Source organism: Stegostoma tigrinum, chromosome 13, assembly GCF_030684315.1.
Source record: "Stegostoma tigrinum isolate sSteTig4 chromosome 13, sSteTig4.hap1, whole genome shotgun sequence".
Taxonomy (NCBI): Eukaryota; Metazoa; Chordata; class Chondrichthyes; order Orectolobiformes; family Stegostomatidae; genus Stegostoma; species Stegostoma tigrinum.
Genome location: NC_081366.1, coordinates 8,623,952 through 8,642,699, shown reverse-complemented (window position 1 = coordinate 8,642,699; position 18,748 = coordinate 8,623,952). Strand labels below are relative to the sequence as shown.

General features: G+C 46.8%; 1 protein-coding gene across 2 annotated transcripts in view; it reads right to left on the bottom strand.

The window, feature by feature from the left end:
- gemin5 (gem (nuclear organelle) associated protein 5) overlaps positions 1–18,748 on the bottom strand; it is a 72,977-nt gene that overhangs the window by 30,678 nt on the left and 23,551 nt on the right. Inside the window, exons 9-17 of one of the 2 annotated variants that reach the window (XM_048543619.2) lie at positions 16,846–16,931; positions 14,246–14,328; positions 14,022–14,158; positions 11,952–12,025; positions 8,990–9,171; positions 8,080–8,219; positions 3,983–4,154; positions 2,723–2,968; positions 238–369 (exon numbers count right to left, since the gene is read on the bottom strand). In XM_048543619.2, coding sequence (XP_048399576.1) covers positions 238–369; positions 2,723–2,968; positions 3,983–4,154; positions 8,080–8,219; positions 8,990–9,171; positions 11,952–12,025; positions 14,022–14,158; positions 14,246–14,328; positions 16,846–16,931 — 1,252 coding nt within the window. The remainder of the gene's footprint in view (positions 1–237; positions 370–2,722; positions 2,969–3,982; positions 4,155–8,079; positions 8,220–8,989; positions 9,172–11,951; positions 12,026–14,021; positions 14,159–14,245; positions 14,329–16,845; positions 16,932–18,748) is intronic. The other variant, XM_048543620.2, reaches the window with a different exon arrangement.

The window sequence follows — 18,748 nt, the reverse complement described above, 5'->3', positions numbered from 1 at the left end:
TTCCTTTTGACTGGGGGGGCACATGTTTCAAATTGGACGGAACTGACCTCACACTGGTGCAGTGAAGGGGTGAAACGTGATGGAGACTAGGGCTGGGGTAAAAGGAGCGTAGGGCAGCTGAGGAAAAACAAGTCTGCACTGGTCCATCGTAACCCCCATCCTCTGGCTCCAGTGTCCTGCTGTGGAGAGCAGGCCAGTAACCATACAAAATACAAGCTCAGGCAGACAAAGCTTTACCTGCGCGCTCCCTCCTCCTCTCGTCTTTCGGCCGGTCTGGCTTCACCTGGGGAGTTCGGCTCACCACGGCACGTAGGCTGTTGGGAAGAATGGAATCCATTTTCTCCTGCGCTCTGGGCTCGTCCAGTGAAACTGTTAGGAAGAGTTGGATGGGTGGGTGGATGGATAAATGAAGAGATAAGAGAGCGAGCGAGCAACAAAGAAAGCACGCAAGTCAGTGCACAAAACAGCAATTACCATCAACTTGTTTTCTTACCACACCATTTCTGAGGAGAGTGGTCAGTCAAGCACATTACTGTGGATCTGGAACCATATGTGGGTCCTACCAGACCTGGCCAGGTGAACATACCAACGATCACCATGTGGGTTTATGACAATCATTAGTTTCACCATTATTGACCACAACAGGAGACATACAAAATTCCCACAATAAAGCCCGAGGACTGGCAGCAGTTTAGATTCCAGCAATGGAAGACCAAGAGGGCCAGTAAGAAGGAGGAAAAATAATAGTACGAAAGCAAATATGCAAGGAACAAAAAAGGGAATTCAATATCTTCTTCAGCAAGTAGAAAGAAAAAGATAAGCAGACAAATGTAGGCTTCTCAGAGTCTAAAATAAGTGGGAGAATTGATAACAGACAACAAGGTGTGAGACAATTAAATAACTGATTAGATTAACAAAAACAAGGCCAAAAAACAAAGAAAAAATTCTCAGGAGTACAGCTCTAGTGCTAGAGATAGGATTCAGGTTAACTCTTGTGGGAAGGAGGGACTGAAAGGAATTAGTAATAGGAGGAAAAAGTGCTGGAAAAATGAATGGGTGTGAAAGCAGATAAATCCCAGGGTCAGTTAATCTACAAACTAGGGTATTAAAAGAAGGTAAGCATGGAAATAGCAGATGTGTTGGTTGTTATCTTCCTTTTACCAGGATGCTGCCTGGACTGGAGGGCTTATCTTATGAAGAGAGGTTGACTGAGCTCGGTCTCTTTTCATTGGAGAAAAGGAGGAGGAGAGGGGACCTAATTGAGGTATACAAGATAATGAGAGGCATAGATAGAGTCGATAGCCAGAGACTATTTCCCAGGGCAGAAATGGCTAGCACGAGGGGTCATAGTTTTAAGCTGGTTGGTGGAAAGTATCGAGGGGATGTCAGAGGCGGGTTCTTTACGCAGAGAGTTGTGAGAGCATGGAATGCGTTGCCAGCAGCAGTTGTGGAAGCAAGGTCATTGGGGTCATTTAAGAGACTGCTGGACATGCATATGGTCACAGAAATTTGAGGGTGCATCCATGAGGATCAATGGTCGGCACAACATTGTGGGCTGAAGGGCCTGTTCTGTGCTGTACTGTTCTATGTTCTAAATTCTGTAGATTTTGGTACAGTCCTGGCAGAATGTAATTCCACTCTTAAGAGGAAAGAGAAGACCAGGAATTACAAATCTGTCAGCCTAACATCAATAGCAGGAAAAAAAATACTGAAGTCCATTAAAGATTTGACAACAGGACAGTTTGAAAACACCAACAGGGTTAAACAAAGTCATCATGAGGAGTCGATGAGAGACAAATGGTGTTTGACAAAGCAACTGGAGTTTTTGTTTTGTGGACATAAAAGGTATAATGGATAAGGGGGAACCAATGGAGGCAGTGTATTTGGATCTTTGGAAGGCTTTTAATAAGAATCATAGAAACCCTACAGTGTGGAAACAGGCGTTTCAGCCCAACAAGTCCATCCAGAACCATCCCCCATAACCCACCTAATCTACACCTCCCAGGACACTATGAGGCAATTTAACACGGCCAATCCACCCTAACCTGCACATCTTTGGACTGTGGGAGGAAACCAGAGTACCTGGAGCAAACCCACACAGATGCGGGGAGAACGGGCGACTGTCTTTGTGGAGTTCGCACAAAGCTGGAATCGAACCCAGGTCCCGGGAGCTGTGAGGCAGCACTGCTAACCACTGAGCAACCGTGCCACCAGGATAAGAGGTTACTGATGCAAATCAAAGGACTAGGGGTAATGAACCGGCACAAACAGAGAATGTGTTCACAGGCAGGAATAAACGGTTCATGTTTATACTGGAACGCAGTGATAAGTGGGATACCGCAGGGATCAGTGCTAGGGTTCAAGTTATTCACGATGTATAAAATCAATAAATTGGATGAGGAAATTAAGGGTAATATTTCCAAGTTCACAGCAGACACAAAACTAGTGGGAGTGAGTGTGCTGAGGAAGATGTAAAGGGAATTCAATGCAGTTTAAAACAAGTTCTGCTGTGATCATGTTGATGGTCAGAGTGGGCCAAAAGGCCTACACTGTCCACCAAATGTCAATGGCAGGGGAGGAGGGAGGGAGGGACAAGGCGGCAGGGGGAGGGGAGCGCGGTGCTTAGTGGAGGTGGTGCAAGATGTGAAATCAGAGCATCTAAGCTCCCTTCAACCAGAGCTGACACAGTGACCAGTGGAGAAGAGTGGGGTCAACTGCCTACCCGCAATTCGAGGGGTTTCATTGGACTGCTTTGCCATCTTGGTTTCGTCCCAACGGTCTTCCTCCTCCTCCTCGGCCCGGTCAGCACTGCCATTCCTGCTGCCCACGACATGCTGGGTCATGTTCTCCTGGCTCTCTTCTCCTTCTTGCCCCATGCTCCCTTTCTCCGTTCGCTTCCTGACCTTTTTGGATTTGGTTTTCGAGCAGTTGGTTCTTTTCTTCTCCAACTCCATGGACTTCTTTCCTGCTTTTTTTTTGTTAAACAAAGAGAATATTTAAAACATTCTTCGGTGCTGACCCTCTGGAGCAAAAGCTTAAAAAAATCACCCAAAATGGGAACACAGCAGCCGGGTTTGTCACATCGAGAATCTTAGAACAATGCCCAGGAAGAGGAGGCAGCCATTCAACCCTTCAGAAACATCCTACTGTTCAATGATGTTATGGCTGAGGTGTATCTGAACTCCACTTCTTGGCTTTGCTATGAGGGATCCAGTATCATGACCCAATTCAAAAGACAGACTGATCTCAGTCTTTAAGGTTCCAATCATCCCTCCACTGGGACGTTTCAGAATTGGGGGGAGCATAGAGAGGATATCGGGAGAAATTAATTCCAGGTTTTTACTAATCCTATTGCAGGAAGGTAGCTCTGGATACTACAGCCTCACTGCAGCTGCGAGATTCTGACACCTCCTGCTGAACTGCCCCAGAGGACATCCCTCTGAATCATTTGTTTTTATTCACTCACTTGGGACCTGGGCAACACCGACGGGACCTGAGTTTATTGCTTATCCCGAATTGCCCCTTGAGAGGGTAGTGATGAGCTACCTTCGAGACGCTACAGTTCAATGTTGACCCCTAATACTCTTATGGAGGGTGTCCCGGGGTTTTGACACAGCAACAATTTCTAAATTGGCATGGGGACAGGCGTGACCACATTCAACCTTGCTATATTTAACCAAGCTCCTGTCCGACTGTGGGTGAAATTTACAGCAGTATTTGGAAGCTTGGCGGGATGGATTATTCCCTGTGCCACAATGTAATCTCTCAATTAGCATCACTAAAGGAGAAAAAACAGGTCTGGCTGCGAGATCTAGATGTGCACAAATTGGTCGCCATTCCTCTTACGTCACAGTTACAACATCTCAGTTCTCAGGGTTGTCCAGGGACTGGGATGTCTTACAGGGAAGCAATATGCATAACAGCGAAGGCTGGAACAAAAGGTCACAGAACAGGGCATTATATAAGAGAAAGCAGGCAGTACCTCTGGGTGGTTGGGTGTGCTGTTGCTTTGAAATCTCCCATTGCCGTACAGTGAAGTCATCGCCTCCTGTCCATACACAGTCAGGATCGACTGGAGACCACTGAACTCCCAGCAATCTCCCAATGTGTCCCCGATAGTTGCTCAGAGGCTCCTCCTTCAGGACGTCCCAAACCTGCAAACACAGGATGCATCCGACATGTTTCCAAAAGGCGGAACTTGTAAGAGAATAAAGCATGCTCCCTCCTCCTAAACTGGGCCTGCTCCTCACACCATCCACAAATACTCCTCACGGTATTTACAACGCAGACCACACTGATCCAGCTCTGGGCTGGTAAGGTGAGAGAAGATTTATGGAATCAGTTGCCAGAACGAGGAACTGGAGTTCACAGAATCCGTGCAGTGTGGAAGCAGGCCATTCAGCCCACGGAGTCCACACCAACGCTCTGAGGAGCATCCCATGCAGACACACCTCCCTACCTTACCCCTGTAATCCCACATTTCCCATGGCTAATCCACCTGAGCTGCACCTCCCTGGACATTAGTGCCATTTAGCACGGCCAATCCAGCCAAAGCTGCACACCTTTGGACTGTGGAAGGAAACTGGAGCAAAACCACGCAGGCACAGGGGGAATGTGCAAACCCAAGGGTGAAATCGAACCATGGTCCCTAACACTGAGTCACCCTGTGTCGCAGTCTTGTGAACCGATCGGAGGAAATGGGCCTGTTTGATTGAAGCATTCAGCTCCCCTTGGAGGAAGAGTCAAAAACCAGAGGTGGGGGGATTTCAGTGACTGGCAAAAGAATCACATGCCACTGAGAAAATGCACTATGCTACAGGTGTCACACACCACTGGGGTAACAGACTAGGGATCCAGGCCCACTATTTCTGGAGTCATCACCAAAGTTAAAGATTTTATAATAAATGCTCAATGTTCCCCAAAATTCCACAGCTTAAGTTGATGGACCAGGTTTCTGTACTGAACAAGAATCACTATTTATTAAGGCAGACACTAGCTACAGTTAATAACACATTGCAAAGTAAAACTAATTCTCTAAAATCCCCCACACAGATAGACATAGAAAGGTGGGGGCAGGGGGTGAAATAAATGGAGAGGAAACTGGAAAAACAGTGCAGTCCCCTTTGTTCATAAGATCAGTCGAGTTAGTTCTTGCTGACCAGAAAGTTACTTCTCATCTTCCTTTCCCAAATGCTTGTTTACAAGAGGCACAGCGTAGCTGGTTTACTTATATAAACTGTTATAGATTAAATTTATTTCCCTTTTCCAGGAACCGCTGTAAAGTGGGCCCTGTTTCAGAGTGCACTACCTCGTTGGTACGCAACACATGTGGACTTTTGACTAGACGAGAATGTAGCAAACCACTGAGGCCATGTCAACAGCACCTTCGTGCACCCCTTACCTCCCACATATAAAAGGGGGAGAATAGCAAGAGCATTGCAGTGCTCAACCCTGCCAAATTTCAACCCTCAGCATCAAGCAAGTTTATTAGCCATTGATGGGTCACTGCCTTTGAGCACCCAACTAGCAGCGATGATGCTGGATCACACATGGGCCAACGAGAGGCATGTGGAGTGAGGCCACAGTTCTGCCACGATCTCACTGAATGCCGGAACAGGCTCAAGCAGCTGAATGGCCCTCTCCTATGCTTCTATAACTCAACACCCATGAGAGCAGCATCACAAAGAATAACTAAGCCATGGAGGCGACCATTTAGCCCATCGTCCCTATGTCAGGCCTCCAGAAGTACCCTCCCTGCATGGGCTAGAAAACAATAGATCATGTTGCAGTTACATCGAACCCTGGTGAGGCCATACTTGGCGTGCTGACAATGTTTCTGGGAACCACCATTGGGAAGGATATATGGGCATTGCAGGGCATGCAGTGTACATTCACCAGAATAAGCCTAGACACCAAAAGTTAAACTTAAAGGAAAGGTTAAACAAAGGATAGCATTCCCTACAATTTAGAAGGTTAAAACTGTGGCTTGATCGAATCTTTCAAGGTATTATGGGTCATTAATAGCTGGATAGAGAGATGTAATTCCTGCCAGTAGGAGAGTAGGGACAAATGGTAAAGTCTGACTCTAACTTCTTAAGAGGCTAAATCAGGAAACAATGCCTGTACAGAAAGGATGGTAGAGGTTTGGAGCTATCTTTAGCTAACAGCAATCGATGCTGGTTGAATTGTTAATTTTAAAATCAATATTGATAGTTTTTTTTGTTAACCAAGGCTATGAACAGTCATCTCATTTTCATGAAGCAATATTTCTATCCCATTCTGCTCTTCACCCCCCACCATCGCCCTTCCCAGGATGGTCTCATTCCCTTTGGAAGGGTAATTATGAGTCTGCTTCCACCATCTTTTGAGGTAATTCTAGATCTGAACTCACTGCGCAGAGATTATTTCCGTCTCTCACTCTCTAGTCAGCCACCACAAAACTGTCGCTTTCTGGTAACTGACTCTTCAACCAACACAAAACAATTTCTTTCCTCAGAACTGAGGGAGGGTCACTGGACCCAAAACCTTAACTCTGTTTCCTCCTTCACAGATGCTGCCAGACCGGCTGAGCTTTCCCAGCAACTTTGTTTTTGTTCCTGATTTATAGCATCCGCAGTGCTTTCTGTTTTTAAAAACAATTTCTTATTTCCTTTTGAAACTTGCCTGGTTTTGTCATTAAATCTTGTTTTAACCCTCACTGATTTACAGAGAAAACAAACTCAGCTTTGCCAATCTCCCAACAGAATGAGGAGATTTCCTCTCCCCTGGATCCACCCTGGCAAATCCCCACAGTGCCTTGTCGAAGTTCTTGGCATCCTCAAGTAATATTCATACCACACAAGTGCCAAGCAATGATCATCTCCAGTAAGCAGCAAAGTAACTATTGTCTCTCGACAATCAATTGCATTACCATCACTGAATCCCCACTATCAACATTCTAGGGTTACCATTGACCACAAACTCAACTGGACTTGTCATATAAACGCTGTAGTTACAACAGTAGGTTGGAGGTTAGGAACACTGTGGCAAGTAACTCACCTCCTGACTCCTCAAAGCCTGCCCACCATCTACGTGGCACAAGTCAGGAGTGTGATGGAACACTCCCCACTTGCCTGGATGGGTGTAGCTCGAACAAACACTGAAGAAGTCTGACACCATCCAGGACAAAGCCGCCCACTTGATGCCATCCACTCCCTCCACCACCAACGCGCAGTAGCAGCAGTGTGTACCATCAACAAGGTGCACTGCAGAAATGCACCTTAGCATTTTCCAAACCCACAACACTATCATTTACAAGGGCAAAGGCAGCAGATACAAGGGAACTTGCTGCCTGGACTGGAGGGCAGGTCTCATGAGGAAAGATTGAGGGAGCTAGGGCTGTTTTCATTGGAGCGAAGGATGAGAGATGACTTGATAGAGGTTTACAAGATGATGAGAGGCATAGAGTGGATGGTCAGAGACTTTTTCCCAGGGCGGAAATGACTATTGCAAAGAGGCATAATTTTAAGGCGATCGGAGGAAGGTACAGGGGAGATGTCGGAGGTAGGATCTGTACACAGGGAGTGGTGAGCGTGTGGAATGTGCTGCCGGCAGTGCTGGTGAAGTCAGATACTTTAGAGGCTTTTAAGCGACTCTTGGATAGACACATGGGAGGATAGTAAAATGTAGGGTATGCTGGGTAGATTGACCTTAGTAGGATAATAGGCTGACACAACATTGTGGGCCGAAGGGCCTGTACTGTTCTGTGCAGCACCACCTGCAAGTCACTCACCGTCCTGATTTGGAAATATATCGTCGTTCATTCACCGTCACTGTGTCAAAATCCTGGAATTCCCTCCCTAAGGTATGGTGGGTCTACCTACAGCACAGCAAGAAGGCAGCTCAGCTCCACCTTCTCTAGGGGCAGCCAGAGACTGGCAAGAAATGCCAGGCCCAGCCAGTAACACCTACGTCCCATGAGTGAATTCAGAGATGCAGTGGTTAACTCCCATTTTTGCAGCTATGGGAGGGATGGGGAGAACACTCGAGATCTCACAATCTCACGTAATAAATTAAGACCCTGTGGATTCAAACGCCCACCTGCGCAGTGCCATCATAGCAGGCAGAGACCAGCATTGCATCGTGGTGTGGGCTCCAGGCCAGGCTTGTGATCTTTGCAGTATGCCCTGGTAACGTCCTGTATGGCTCAGTCACTATTATCGCAGTGTCCGGAGGGCTCTCTGAGGCAAAAAGAAGGGAGATCATCTTTACTTTTATTCCACATGCCTCGCTGCCTCACAACAATGCACTCACATTCACAGAGAAACTGGTTACACCACACACGGGCTGACTGACTGTGAAAGTCACTGACACAGCAGTTACTAATAAATTACTGCACCATTGTGCCAATAGGGTATTGTGAGCAGGACAGAGAGAAAGGGAGTGGCAGCACATGCTAACAGCCTGTCACCTCTCACACAATCACACTAACCTGAGTAGCTAGCCGTGCATAATGGACTGAGCCCGGTTCAAGCCTCCAGACAGCTCAATGGGATTGCAGGGGGCTGCAGAAAAGGTGATGCAAGCGGGCAGAGCCGAGTCGTCCAATCCGACCTCCTATGCCGGGAGGACCCCTTGCCTATTTCCGCCACAAAACTATTCAGTCCACCTCAAGCCCATCCCTTCTGCTATCACAGGTGGGGTCAACCTGGACCCTGCAGAGTGTCAGGAGCGAACGGGACTATGAACAGGAGGGGGGTTGGGCTGAATTGCTCCAAACAGATGGCACATACGCTCATACAGAGAACAGACACAGCGCAACCAATTCCGGCAGGGTGACATCAGCGGACCGAGCTGGATAATAAACCACATTCATATTAAACAGTACAGCAGGTTCAACGGGCCGAGTGGCCTACTCCTGCTCCTAGCTTCAATGATGTTTGGTGGGTTGGGCGAGGTATATGGTACGTGAAGAGGGTGTTAAACATGGGAGAGTTAGCGCAGAGGTTACCCAGGACGGTTTTCAAGTTGTGAACGTAGACAGTGGCATTGTTGGAGCCGGATGCGATGAGGGAGCCAAGCTCGGGCTGTGTGCCATGTGGGTGATGCCAGCGAATAGCGTTCACCAGCTTGTGGTGCGTCTGAATGATGCACAATAGCTTCAAGCGAGGAGCCTGGAAGATCTCAATCGACCTAGAGAGAGCAGGGAGGCAGAGAGAGCGGGAAACATCAAACACAATAGCAACGCAGCATTCACTCAACTCGCCCCGACTGTGGGGGTGCGTGAGATGGAAAAATAAGAATGGCAATTACATAAATGATTGAATACGAACGTATTCCCCACCCTCCCTATTACACAGAAACTTTCATCGAGCTACAGGAACAGAGTTAAGAGGCCATGGGACAAACTGGAATCATAAAAGGTCCACAGCACATAAGATGCTTCAATCCATCAAGTCTGTCCTGATCAAAAACAACGGCCTAACTGCTTGAACCCCCTTTCCCAGCACTTGGTTCATAACCTTGTGTACCTAAATAATTCCTAAACATTATGAGGGTTTCTGCCTCTCCCACCCTCAGAGTTCCAGATTCCCACCATCCTTTGAATGAATAAATTTTTTCCTAACATCTCCTCCATATTGCCTGTCCTTTCCCTTCAATCCATGACCAGGGGACATGGTCCAACAAAGCGAAAAAGGTTCCTTCCTGTCCACGTGCCCGAATTTTCCCCATCTCAATCGTGCCCCCTCAGTCTCCCCTGCTCCAAGGAAAACAACCCCCATCTGTCCAATCTCTCTCCATAAACTGTCCCGCCTAGGGAGAATCCTGGGAAATTGGACAGCCTTTTGGAAAAGAGCTGGTAGTGGCAAAATGGGCCAAATGGTCTCCTTTCCCACTGAGGGGTTCTGTTGTCCCATTGATGCAGGATTGGGAATTAGGTTCCCCTTGATACTTCTCCCTAAATATCACCCTCCAAAGCTCAGTAAATGATTGGTTCTCTCTCAAAAGAACTATTTATTAGCCATTCACAACATCGACAAAAGAGCAACTCTCACCTCGGGCAGAAATTTTTTAAAAAGCTGTAGTCACTCTCGGGATGTTGGCATCACTGGCAAGGCAAGTTCTTAATGCTCAGAGCCAAATGAGCAGCTTGCTTGGTCAGTAAACAGCAGCCAAATATCAACTGAAGTCACAAACAAGTGAAGAACAATCACATGACTGTTCTCTTCATTCATCAATAAGATGAAGGTGTCTCTGGCAAGGCAGCATTTATTGCCTGTCTCTAATTGCCCACAGTTCAGAGTCAACCACATTGCTGTGGGTCTGGAGTCACATGTAGGGCTGACGGGGTGAGGATGGCAGTTTCCATCCCTAAAGGGCATGATTGTCTGGAAAAACCCATCTGGTTCAATCGGCAATGCATTCGTGGTCATCATTACAGTCTTAATTCCAGATATTTTATTGGATTCAATTCCATCATCTGCCGTGGCAGGATTCGAACCCAGGTCCCCAGCTGGTTATCTGGGTCCCTGCACTAACAGCCCAATGATAATACCACGAGGCCACTGCCTCCTATTCACTGAACTAAATGAAGTAGGTACTCGCGGTCACTGAAAACACCATTCTGGTGCCAGCTAACACACCGAGACGGAATTAAAAACTTAACAGCATGTGCAAACACTGCAGTCATTAGCGAGTTTTGAGAAGATTTGTAGCTCAGGTTGAGGTTCTGGATGTCAGTTTGCTCGCTGAGCTGGAAGGTTAGTTTTCAGACGTTTCGTCACCATACTAGGTAACATCATCAGTGAGCCTCCGATGAAGCGCTGGTGTTATGTCCCGCTTTCTATTTATCTGGTTAGGTTTCCTTGGGTTGGTGATGTCATTTCCTCCGTTGGTGATGTCATTTCCTGTTCTTTTTCTCAGAGGATGGTAGATTGGCTCCAAATCAATGTGTTTGTTGATGGAGTTCCGGTTGGAATGCCATGCTTCTAGGAATTCTCGTGCGTGTCTCTGTTTGGCTTGTCCTAGGATGGATGTGTTGTCCCAATCAAAGTGGTGTCCTTCCTCATCTGTACGTAAGGTTACTAGTGATAGTGGGTCATGCCGTTTTGTGGCTAGTTGATGTTCATGTATCCTGGTGGCTAGCTTCCAGGAAATGACATCACCAACCCAAGGAAACCTAACCAGATAAATAGAAAGCGGGGCATAACACCAGCGCTTCGTCGGAGGCTCACTGATGATGTTACCTAGAATGGTGATGCAACGTCTGAAAACTAAACTTCCAGCTCAGCGAGCAAACTCACATCCAGAACTGCAGTCATTTTTTAAAAAAATCCAAGACAGTGTATGCAGGTTAGATGTGAGTTAGAGTACAATTGCATAGTGTTTGGGAGTGTGTGAGAATGTGAATTACCCTCATACTAATCAATGTGTTTATTAGTGAATCGGCTGGACACACACAATCCAACATTCTGGTGGTCACAACCTGCTGACACCAGCCTTTTCACTTCATTGATAAATTCTTTCTTAACCTTAATTTTGAACGTTGTTCAAACTCCCAGGTCCACACACATTTGAACAGAATTCTCAAGGTTACTCAGGGAGTAAAATAATATCACCATATTTTCTAATCTATCTATTCAGAGATGTTATTGACTGACTGCTGGGATTGGGAACCAGGGGCAATCCCAGGCTCAGGCGTATGAACACTACCATTGTGCCACAAGAGGTCTGCAAGCCCTATCCCTTATCCTTCCCATCCTGTAATTACAGGTGAAGTTCCTGGAACTCCCTCCCCAGTAGGAGGGTGGGTGTACCAAAACTCGACACCCACTCCCCTCAAGGGCTACAGTGGTTTAAGAAGGTGGATCCTCTGTACTGCCATCTGTATCTAGGCAACAAGAGCATCACTGATTTGATTTTTAAATAGTTAATACAGCCACATTGCAAAATGTCACGTGATAAAGTCTCACCCATCATCGTTTCCAATAGCCAGGATTTTACCATCAGGTTTCCAGTTCAGTTCACTGCGACCTGGAAGTTTATGCTAATGAGGGACAGGGAGAAAATAAAAAGAGAATGTATCAATAAAGTGTATCGACCAATCAATGTACATCAATACTCCCCAGTTGCCTGGATGAGTGCAGCTCCAACAACACTGCTTCACACCATCCAGGACAAAGCAGCCCGCTTAATTAGCACCACGTCCGCAAGCATCTACTCCCTCCACAACCAATGCCAGTCGCAGCAGTGTGTACTATCTACAAGATGCACTGCAGAAATTCACCAAAGATCCTCACATAGCACCTTCCAAACCCATGACCACTTCCATCTAGAAGGACAAGGGCAGCAGATACATGGGAAAACCGCCCTCCGAGTCACTCACCATCCGGACTTGGAAATATATTGCCGTTCCTTCATGGTCGCTGGGTCAAAACCCTGGAATTCCCTCCTTAAGGGCATTGTGGGTCAATCTACAGCACAGGGACTGCAGCAATTCAAGAAGGCAGCTCACCACCTCCTTCTTAATTGCACCAAGGCAGTAGCAATAAATACACAAATGAAACTGAATTAAAAATTCACAGCAGGCCCTTTCCACTTTCAGGAATGTCTCAATCATTCCCCTCTCTGCCTCCCAACAATCAGCTCATGGATCAGATGTGTCCAACAATCTTATTTACAAAAGATAGATTTAGGAACAATTGGCAAATTTAGCCACTTGAGTCTGCTCTGCCATTCAATAATTTTGTGACCAATCTGCATTGAATTCACATTCCCAGCTAACCCCGAACACCTCAGACTCCCTTGTCCTCCTCAACGACACAGAATTCCAAAGTTAGACAATGCTCAAAAAAAATTCACACCTCTGTCTAGAAAGGGGACTCACTCCTCAGTTAAAAAAAGTGCCCAATGGTTCTGGGCTCACCAACAACAGGAAATTTCATTTCCACACATTCACCTTGTCAAAATAATACAGGATCTTAGAAAGTTTAACCAAATCACTTCTCTAAACTCCCATGAAAACAAAATGTTTTGATAGCATCTTCCAAACCGTCAAATAAGCCAGAATCTCCTCAGAAAAACCTCCAATGTACTTACATCCTTCCCTCAATAAAGGCGATTGAAACAGAACACACAGAAGTCAAAAGAATCTGCTCTTTTTTCTGGGGGGATTACTGACCCTGTACGGTCAGTGGGACTGAGTGGATAAAGCACTCTCACCACAGCCATTCCTCACTGCCCTGAGGAATGGGCCTGGCCGATAGAAAAACAAACACATTGCATCTATATCAATTTAATAAAACGAGCAGCAGTCATTCACTAGTTAATTCCTCAGGGCAACGCCTTGATCACTCCATGTCAACTTGACATGCTTAGCAGTTAACAGTCAGTCATAATCTCACTGGTGCACACTCTCCACTGTAACACTGCCACCTTACAGTATTCACTTGACAGCCAATCAGCACTCTCTTCTCAAAATACAAAAAATGGTTCCCCTTTATATTGGTATCCTTGAGAATGGTCATCATGACCAAAAAGAAATCTGGTCAATAAGACATTGTTATTTGGTGGGGGGGGGGGGGAACTTGCTGTACGCACACACCCACGTCTGCTGCATGGGTTTCCTCCCACAGTCCAAAGATGTGCAGGTTAGGGTGGATTGGCAGGCAGCGCTAAATTATCCCATAGTGCCCAGGGATGTGTAGGCTACTAGGTGTATGGGCCATGGGAAACACAGGGATAGAGTTGGGGAATGCATCTTGATGGGATATTCTTTGGATGGTACGTGTGGACTCGATGGGCCAAATGGCCTGCTTCCACATTGTAGGGATTCTATGATTCCATAAAGTAGTGGACATTTGCACTTAAGACTTTTCATGTGCAAGATGCGATGGAAACACAAGGCTCTATATTTTCGATAATGCCCGTCTCAAGATTGCAGCCTTGAGCAAGGCTGTTCAATCTGAACGAAAATGCAAAGACTAGAACCAGAAGAGGCTTGCACCTTCCCCAGGATCGAAGGGACAGCCGTAAAGACCCACCTTGATTCCATTGGTCTCCCGGATTAACCGATTGATGTCCTGGGCGTCTGTCGTCAGTTTCCAGGGGTTGTGCTGCAGGATGATACCCTCGCCCGCACAGCTGTACAGGGTCACACCCGGCCCATCCCCATCCCCACCTGTTAGGCAGAGACAGCCGGTCAGTGTCGCCCATCACGGGAGGTTTAATCACAGTGCGCCACATCCCAAGATAAAGCAAGACTCACCAGTTGTCATGGGGGGCAGTGGTGGGCCCCAAGCCAGGGTGTAAACTGTTTTCCTGTGATAGGAGCTGGAAATCTGAGGGGGCCTGCAAGCAATCCAAAGTAGAAATGTCAATTATTGGGGAGCATAGCTTTTAAGGTAAAACAGCCCCTTAAAAGGTAAAAGGGTCTATTTACACCCTGTATGACTCTGACTGGCAGCATCTATGGAGACAGAGAGTTAACACTTCAACTCCATTGCGACTCTACTTTAGAACTATAAGTCCCAGCATCCTGTCTTTCAAATTCCCCCTCAGTATCTTGTACACCTCAATCAGATGACCTCGTGATGTATCCAAAGATGAGAGGCCTGCCCTTCAAGTAGGAATCACAGAGAACGGGCTGATGCTTTCGAGTTTACAAGGACAGGTGGTCTCACTGAAATGAATGAAATTCTTAGACTGGGTAGATGGTGGCAGTCAACTCCCTCACTGCGCAGTCAACCAGGAACAAGGGATCAGTCGGTGGATAAAGGGGCAGCCATTTCAGACCTGGAGAAGGAGAAACTTCCACGTTCAGAGGTTGGGAATTCTCTAGCCCAGAACGCTGTCGATGCTTAGTTAGTAAGCGCATTCAAGTCTATCATTGATTGAACTGAGGCCTCCAAAAGGGGATCGAAAAGGAAAGTAGAAGTTGTGACTGAAGTCCAGCCACGATCTAGTCGAATGGCAGAGAAGATTTGAGGGGCTGAATCGCCTCATTTTACTCTTATTTCTCATGTTCGGATGAAGCAGCTGAATATCGACTTCTGTCCTTTGGAAAGCCATGCTGCCCTGCCCTAACCCAAGGAAACAAAGTCAAGCAGAGCGCAGTATTGTGGCTCAGTGGTGAGCACTGCTGCCTCACACTGCCAGGGACTCAGAGTTCAATTCCACCGTGGGGCACTGTCTGTGTGGAGTTTGCACATTCCCCCTGTGTCTGCGTGGGTTTCCTCCCAAAGTCCAAAGATGTGCAGACTAGGTGATTGTCCATGGGAAACACAGGTTTACAGGGATAGTTTCCGGGGGTGGAAAGAAATGCCCTTCAGAGGGTCAGTGTGGACCCAATGTGCCGAATGGCTTGCTTCCACACTGTTGGGATCCTATGAGCAGCTGTAAAAGCAAGATATCCTGGGACAGAACACAGGTCAGTCCCACACCATGGCTATGCATTTACTTAGCATCCTGTCCCCACCTAGCAGACACTATATCATTCAACTGAGTCAACTGAATTCAAAGCCTCAGCTGTGGCTCACAGGGTAACAGACTGGCCTCAGGGTCTGGAGACTGTAGGTTAGAGTCCTGTTCAAGAGCCAAATTGATGGAGCTTCTATCTTCTGAACGATATTAACTCATGGGTCTTAGGTTAAGTAAGGTGGCCACTGTGCTGAAGAGGAGCAAGGTAGTCCTGATCAGGGGTGAATCTTCAAACAATGGCAAAAGCACAAGCTTTGATAGAGGTTTACAAATCAGAGGTATAGATAGAGTGGACAGCCAGAGACTTTTTCCTAGGGTAGAGGTAGCTAGCACGAGGGGGAATAGATTTAAAGTGAGTGGAGGTAGATATAGGGGAGATGTCAGAGATAGGTTCTTTACTCAGAGTGGTAGGGGCGTGGAATGCATTGCTGGGGAGGGTAGTGGAGTCGGCCTCATGAGGGGTATTTAAGCAGCTATTACATAGGCATATGGATGTTAGTATAAAGTTGGGGTGGAGGTTAGATAGACCTTAGATAGAGGGTAAAAGTTCAGCACAACATCGTGGGCCAAAGGGCCTGTACTGTACTGTACTGGTCTATGTTCTATATTACTGCTTCAGCCCCTGTGCTTCTTACTACAAAAACGTTTAATTAAAACAAAACAAAAGGTAGGCATTTTATGAAATGCGCTTCAGAGCTCCAAGCTGTCACTGCCAATCTGTGCACAGCAAGCTCCCAGAAACAGCAATTTGTCGACAACCAGGCAATACTTTTTAAAACTGATGTGGATCGAAGGATAAATTTGGATCGGGACATCAGGGATTACCTCCCTGCGTTACACAAAATGAGAAGCCATGACACCTCCAAACCTAGTGGGATTATTAGTTCTGAGGAAGTTAACTCGGATTTATCTCCACAGCCTGACCTGCTGAGATTTTCCAGCAATTTCTGTTTTTGTTGCAAATGGTATTACTGCTAAAATACTGACCCTGGTCATGTTCTAATCCTCTCTTGGCAGGCAGTGGAATTTGCATTCAATAATACGGAATTAAAAGTTTAATGATGACTACAAATTGCCAATTGTCAGGAAAAATCCATCTGATTCACTAATGACCTTAGGGAAGGAAATCTGCCGTCCTTAACTGGTCTGGCCTACGTGACTCCAGACGCACAGCAATGTGGTATATGTTCAAATGCCCTCTGACAATTGGGATGGACAATAAATACTGGCTTAGCCAGTGACACTCACCTCCCTGAATGAATTTTTAAAAAAAATATCTCCTGAATCAGGAGGCAAGTGTGTGAACACCTCACAGTTGACATTCCTGTTTGGCGCTTTGGGATACCCAGTAATAGGTTCGACATAAATGCAGATTCATTCTTTACTTACTTGTTGGAATAAATTTCATAAATGCCAACTTTGCCATCATCAGTTCCAAATGCCAACGTGCTCTCTTTGGTGGGATGCCAACATAACTGCAACAAATAAACAAAAATAACAAAAGCCCCATCAACTAAGAGCAATGACACCCGGAAAAAATAACCCATCTGGTTCACGCAAGTCCCTTCAGGGAAGCGTATCTGCCACCTGTCCCCGATCTGGCCAACATGTGACTCCAGACCCACAGCAATGTGGTATCTGTTCAAATACTCTCTGAAATGGCCCCAGTAAGCCATTCAGTACAAGGGCAATCATCATTTTTTTTCAAACATGTTATTCCTTCCAACATCTATTCTTGGTTTCAATGATCAATCACCAATAGATCCCACTGTCTTTGCCACAATATCAATCAGCTGTGAGTTATCCAATCAGTTCGGTGCCCCGGTCCAGATGTCCCCGTTTGCCAATCATGGAGTCAGGGTCTTCGCTCTATGCATTTTCTCTAAGCCTCCCGTGAAGCAGATGAGCTGTGGTGGGTCAGTGGTACTTTGCTCATCATGGAAGGGGGAGGTCAGCAATGCATGATCACTGGGAGACGACTGTCCCTCCCAACGGAGGTGGGTGGGTGGGTGACAGCTCCCTTTCCCTTTGCTGACTGACCGTGTTGGCATCAATGGTAACTGAATTCGCCCACATTGTGCTAACTCGCAGCAGTGGAAGTGGAGTGTTTTGCTCTCGGGTACAAAGGTTTATGGAGTAGCAGACACTGCCCAAGTCTCAGGGACCGTCTCATTCCACACCCCCAGATCAGGTGCAACACGAGAAGTCTGGTACTGGCTTGCTGCCGGAGCTGATGGAAAGGTGGCAGGGTTACACATCAGGCCACCTATTGGCCTTCACTCCTGTGTTGACCGTGTCAGGATTTACTGCACGAGTCTTCAAAACTCCCAAAGTTTCCACAATGCCGTGCATCTTACGCCCCTGCGACGAAGAGTTTACATCACAAGTGCCAGGGTTTACCCATGGCTCTGTGAGCATGCACACTGAAAAAATCCGGGATCCACACGCCCTCCAGGATCAAAGGGTCTCTGTGTCCGCAGTGGGGGGCATTGCCTGGGACGTACGAAGGGAAGGCTGTATACCGGCAGGGATAGATGTGTGTATTCATGCGCCTGTCACTCACCCACCCGCTCACTGCTAGTCAGCTGTTCAAGCTGAAAATGAGAAGCAGGCCAGCACATGACAGCAAGATACACCCTTTCAACCCAGACATCATATGCATTACATCGACCCGCTAGGCACACACTCACTTGCGTGATCCCATCTTTCTTGTAACAAAGCGACCTGCAGGAGCAAGACTAAGAGGGGCTGAATGGTCTACTGTTGCTCCTAATTCGCATGTGCCTACATACCATTACTGTGCACAATCCTCTAACTTAGGTTTATCTGGTGGTTTATTCAGCTCCAGCATAACTCCCCCCCGCACCCACCACTCTCATATCCTATAAGTCTGCTAACAACAGAAACCATCATGCATAGGAAAAAACACAGATGCTGGAGATCTGAAATAAATGCAGGAAGTGCTGGAGAAACTCAGTGGGGCCAGCAGTAGCTATGGGGACAGAAGCAAAGTTAATGTTTCTAATCCAATATGACTCCTTCAGAAGATGGCACGATTTTGAAGGACAGTCCTGTGGGCTCGAAATGTTAACTCTGTTGGTCTTGCAACAGCTGCTGGCAGACTCGCTGAGTGTTTATTCACCCGATCTATCTTCCCTGCTACGTTCAGGGATCAGGGGAGGCACACTCTAAGCTCCCTCTGCTCTTCGACATTCCTCACCTGAACGTTTGCTGTCTACTAACTGACCTTGCTTTCATTTCCCACAGGGAATGAACTTCCAGAGGAAGTGGG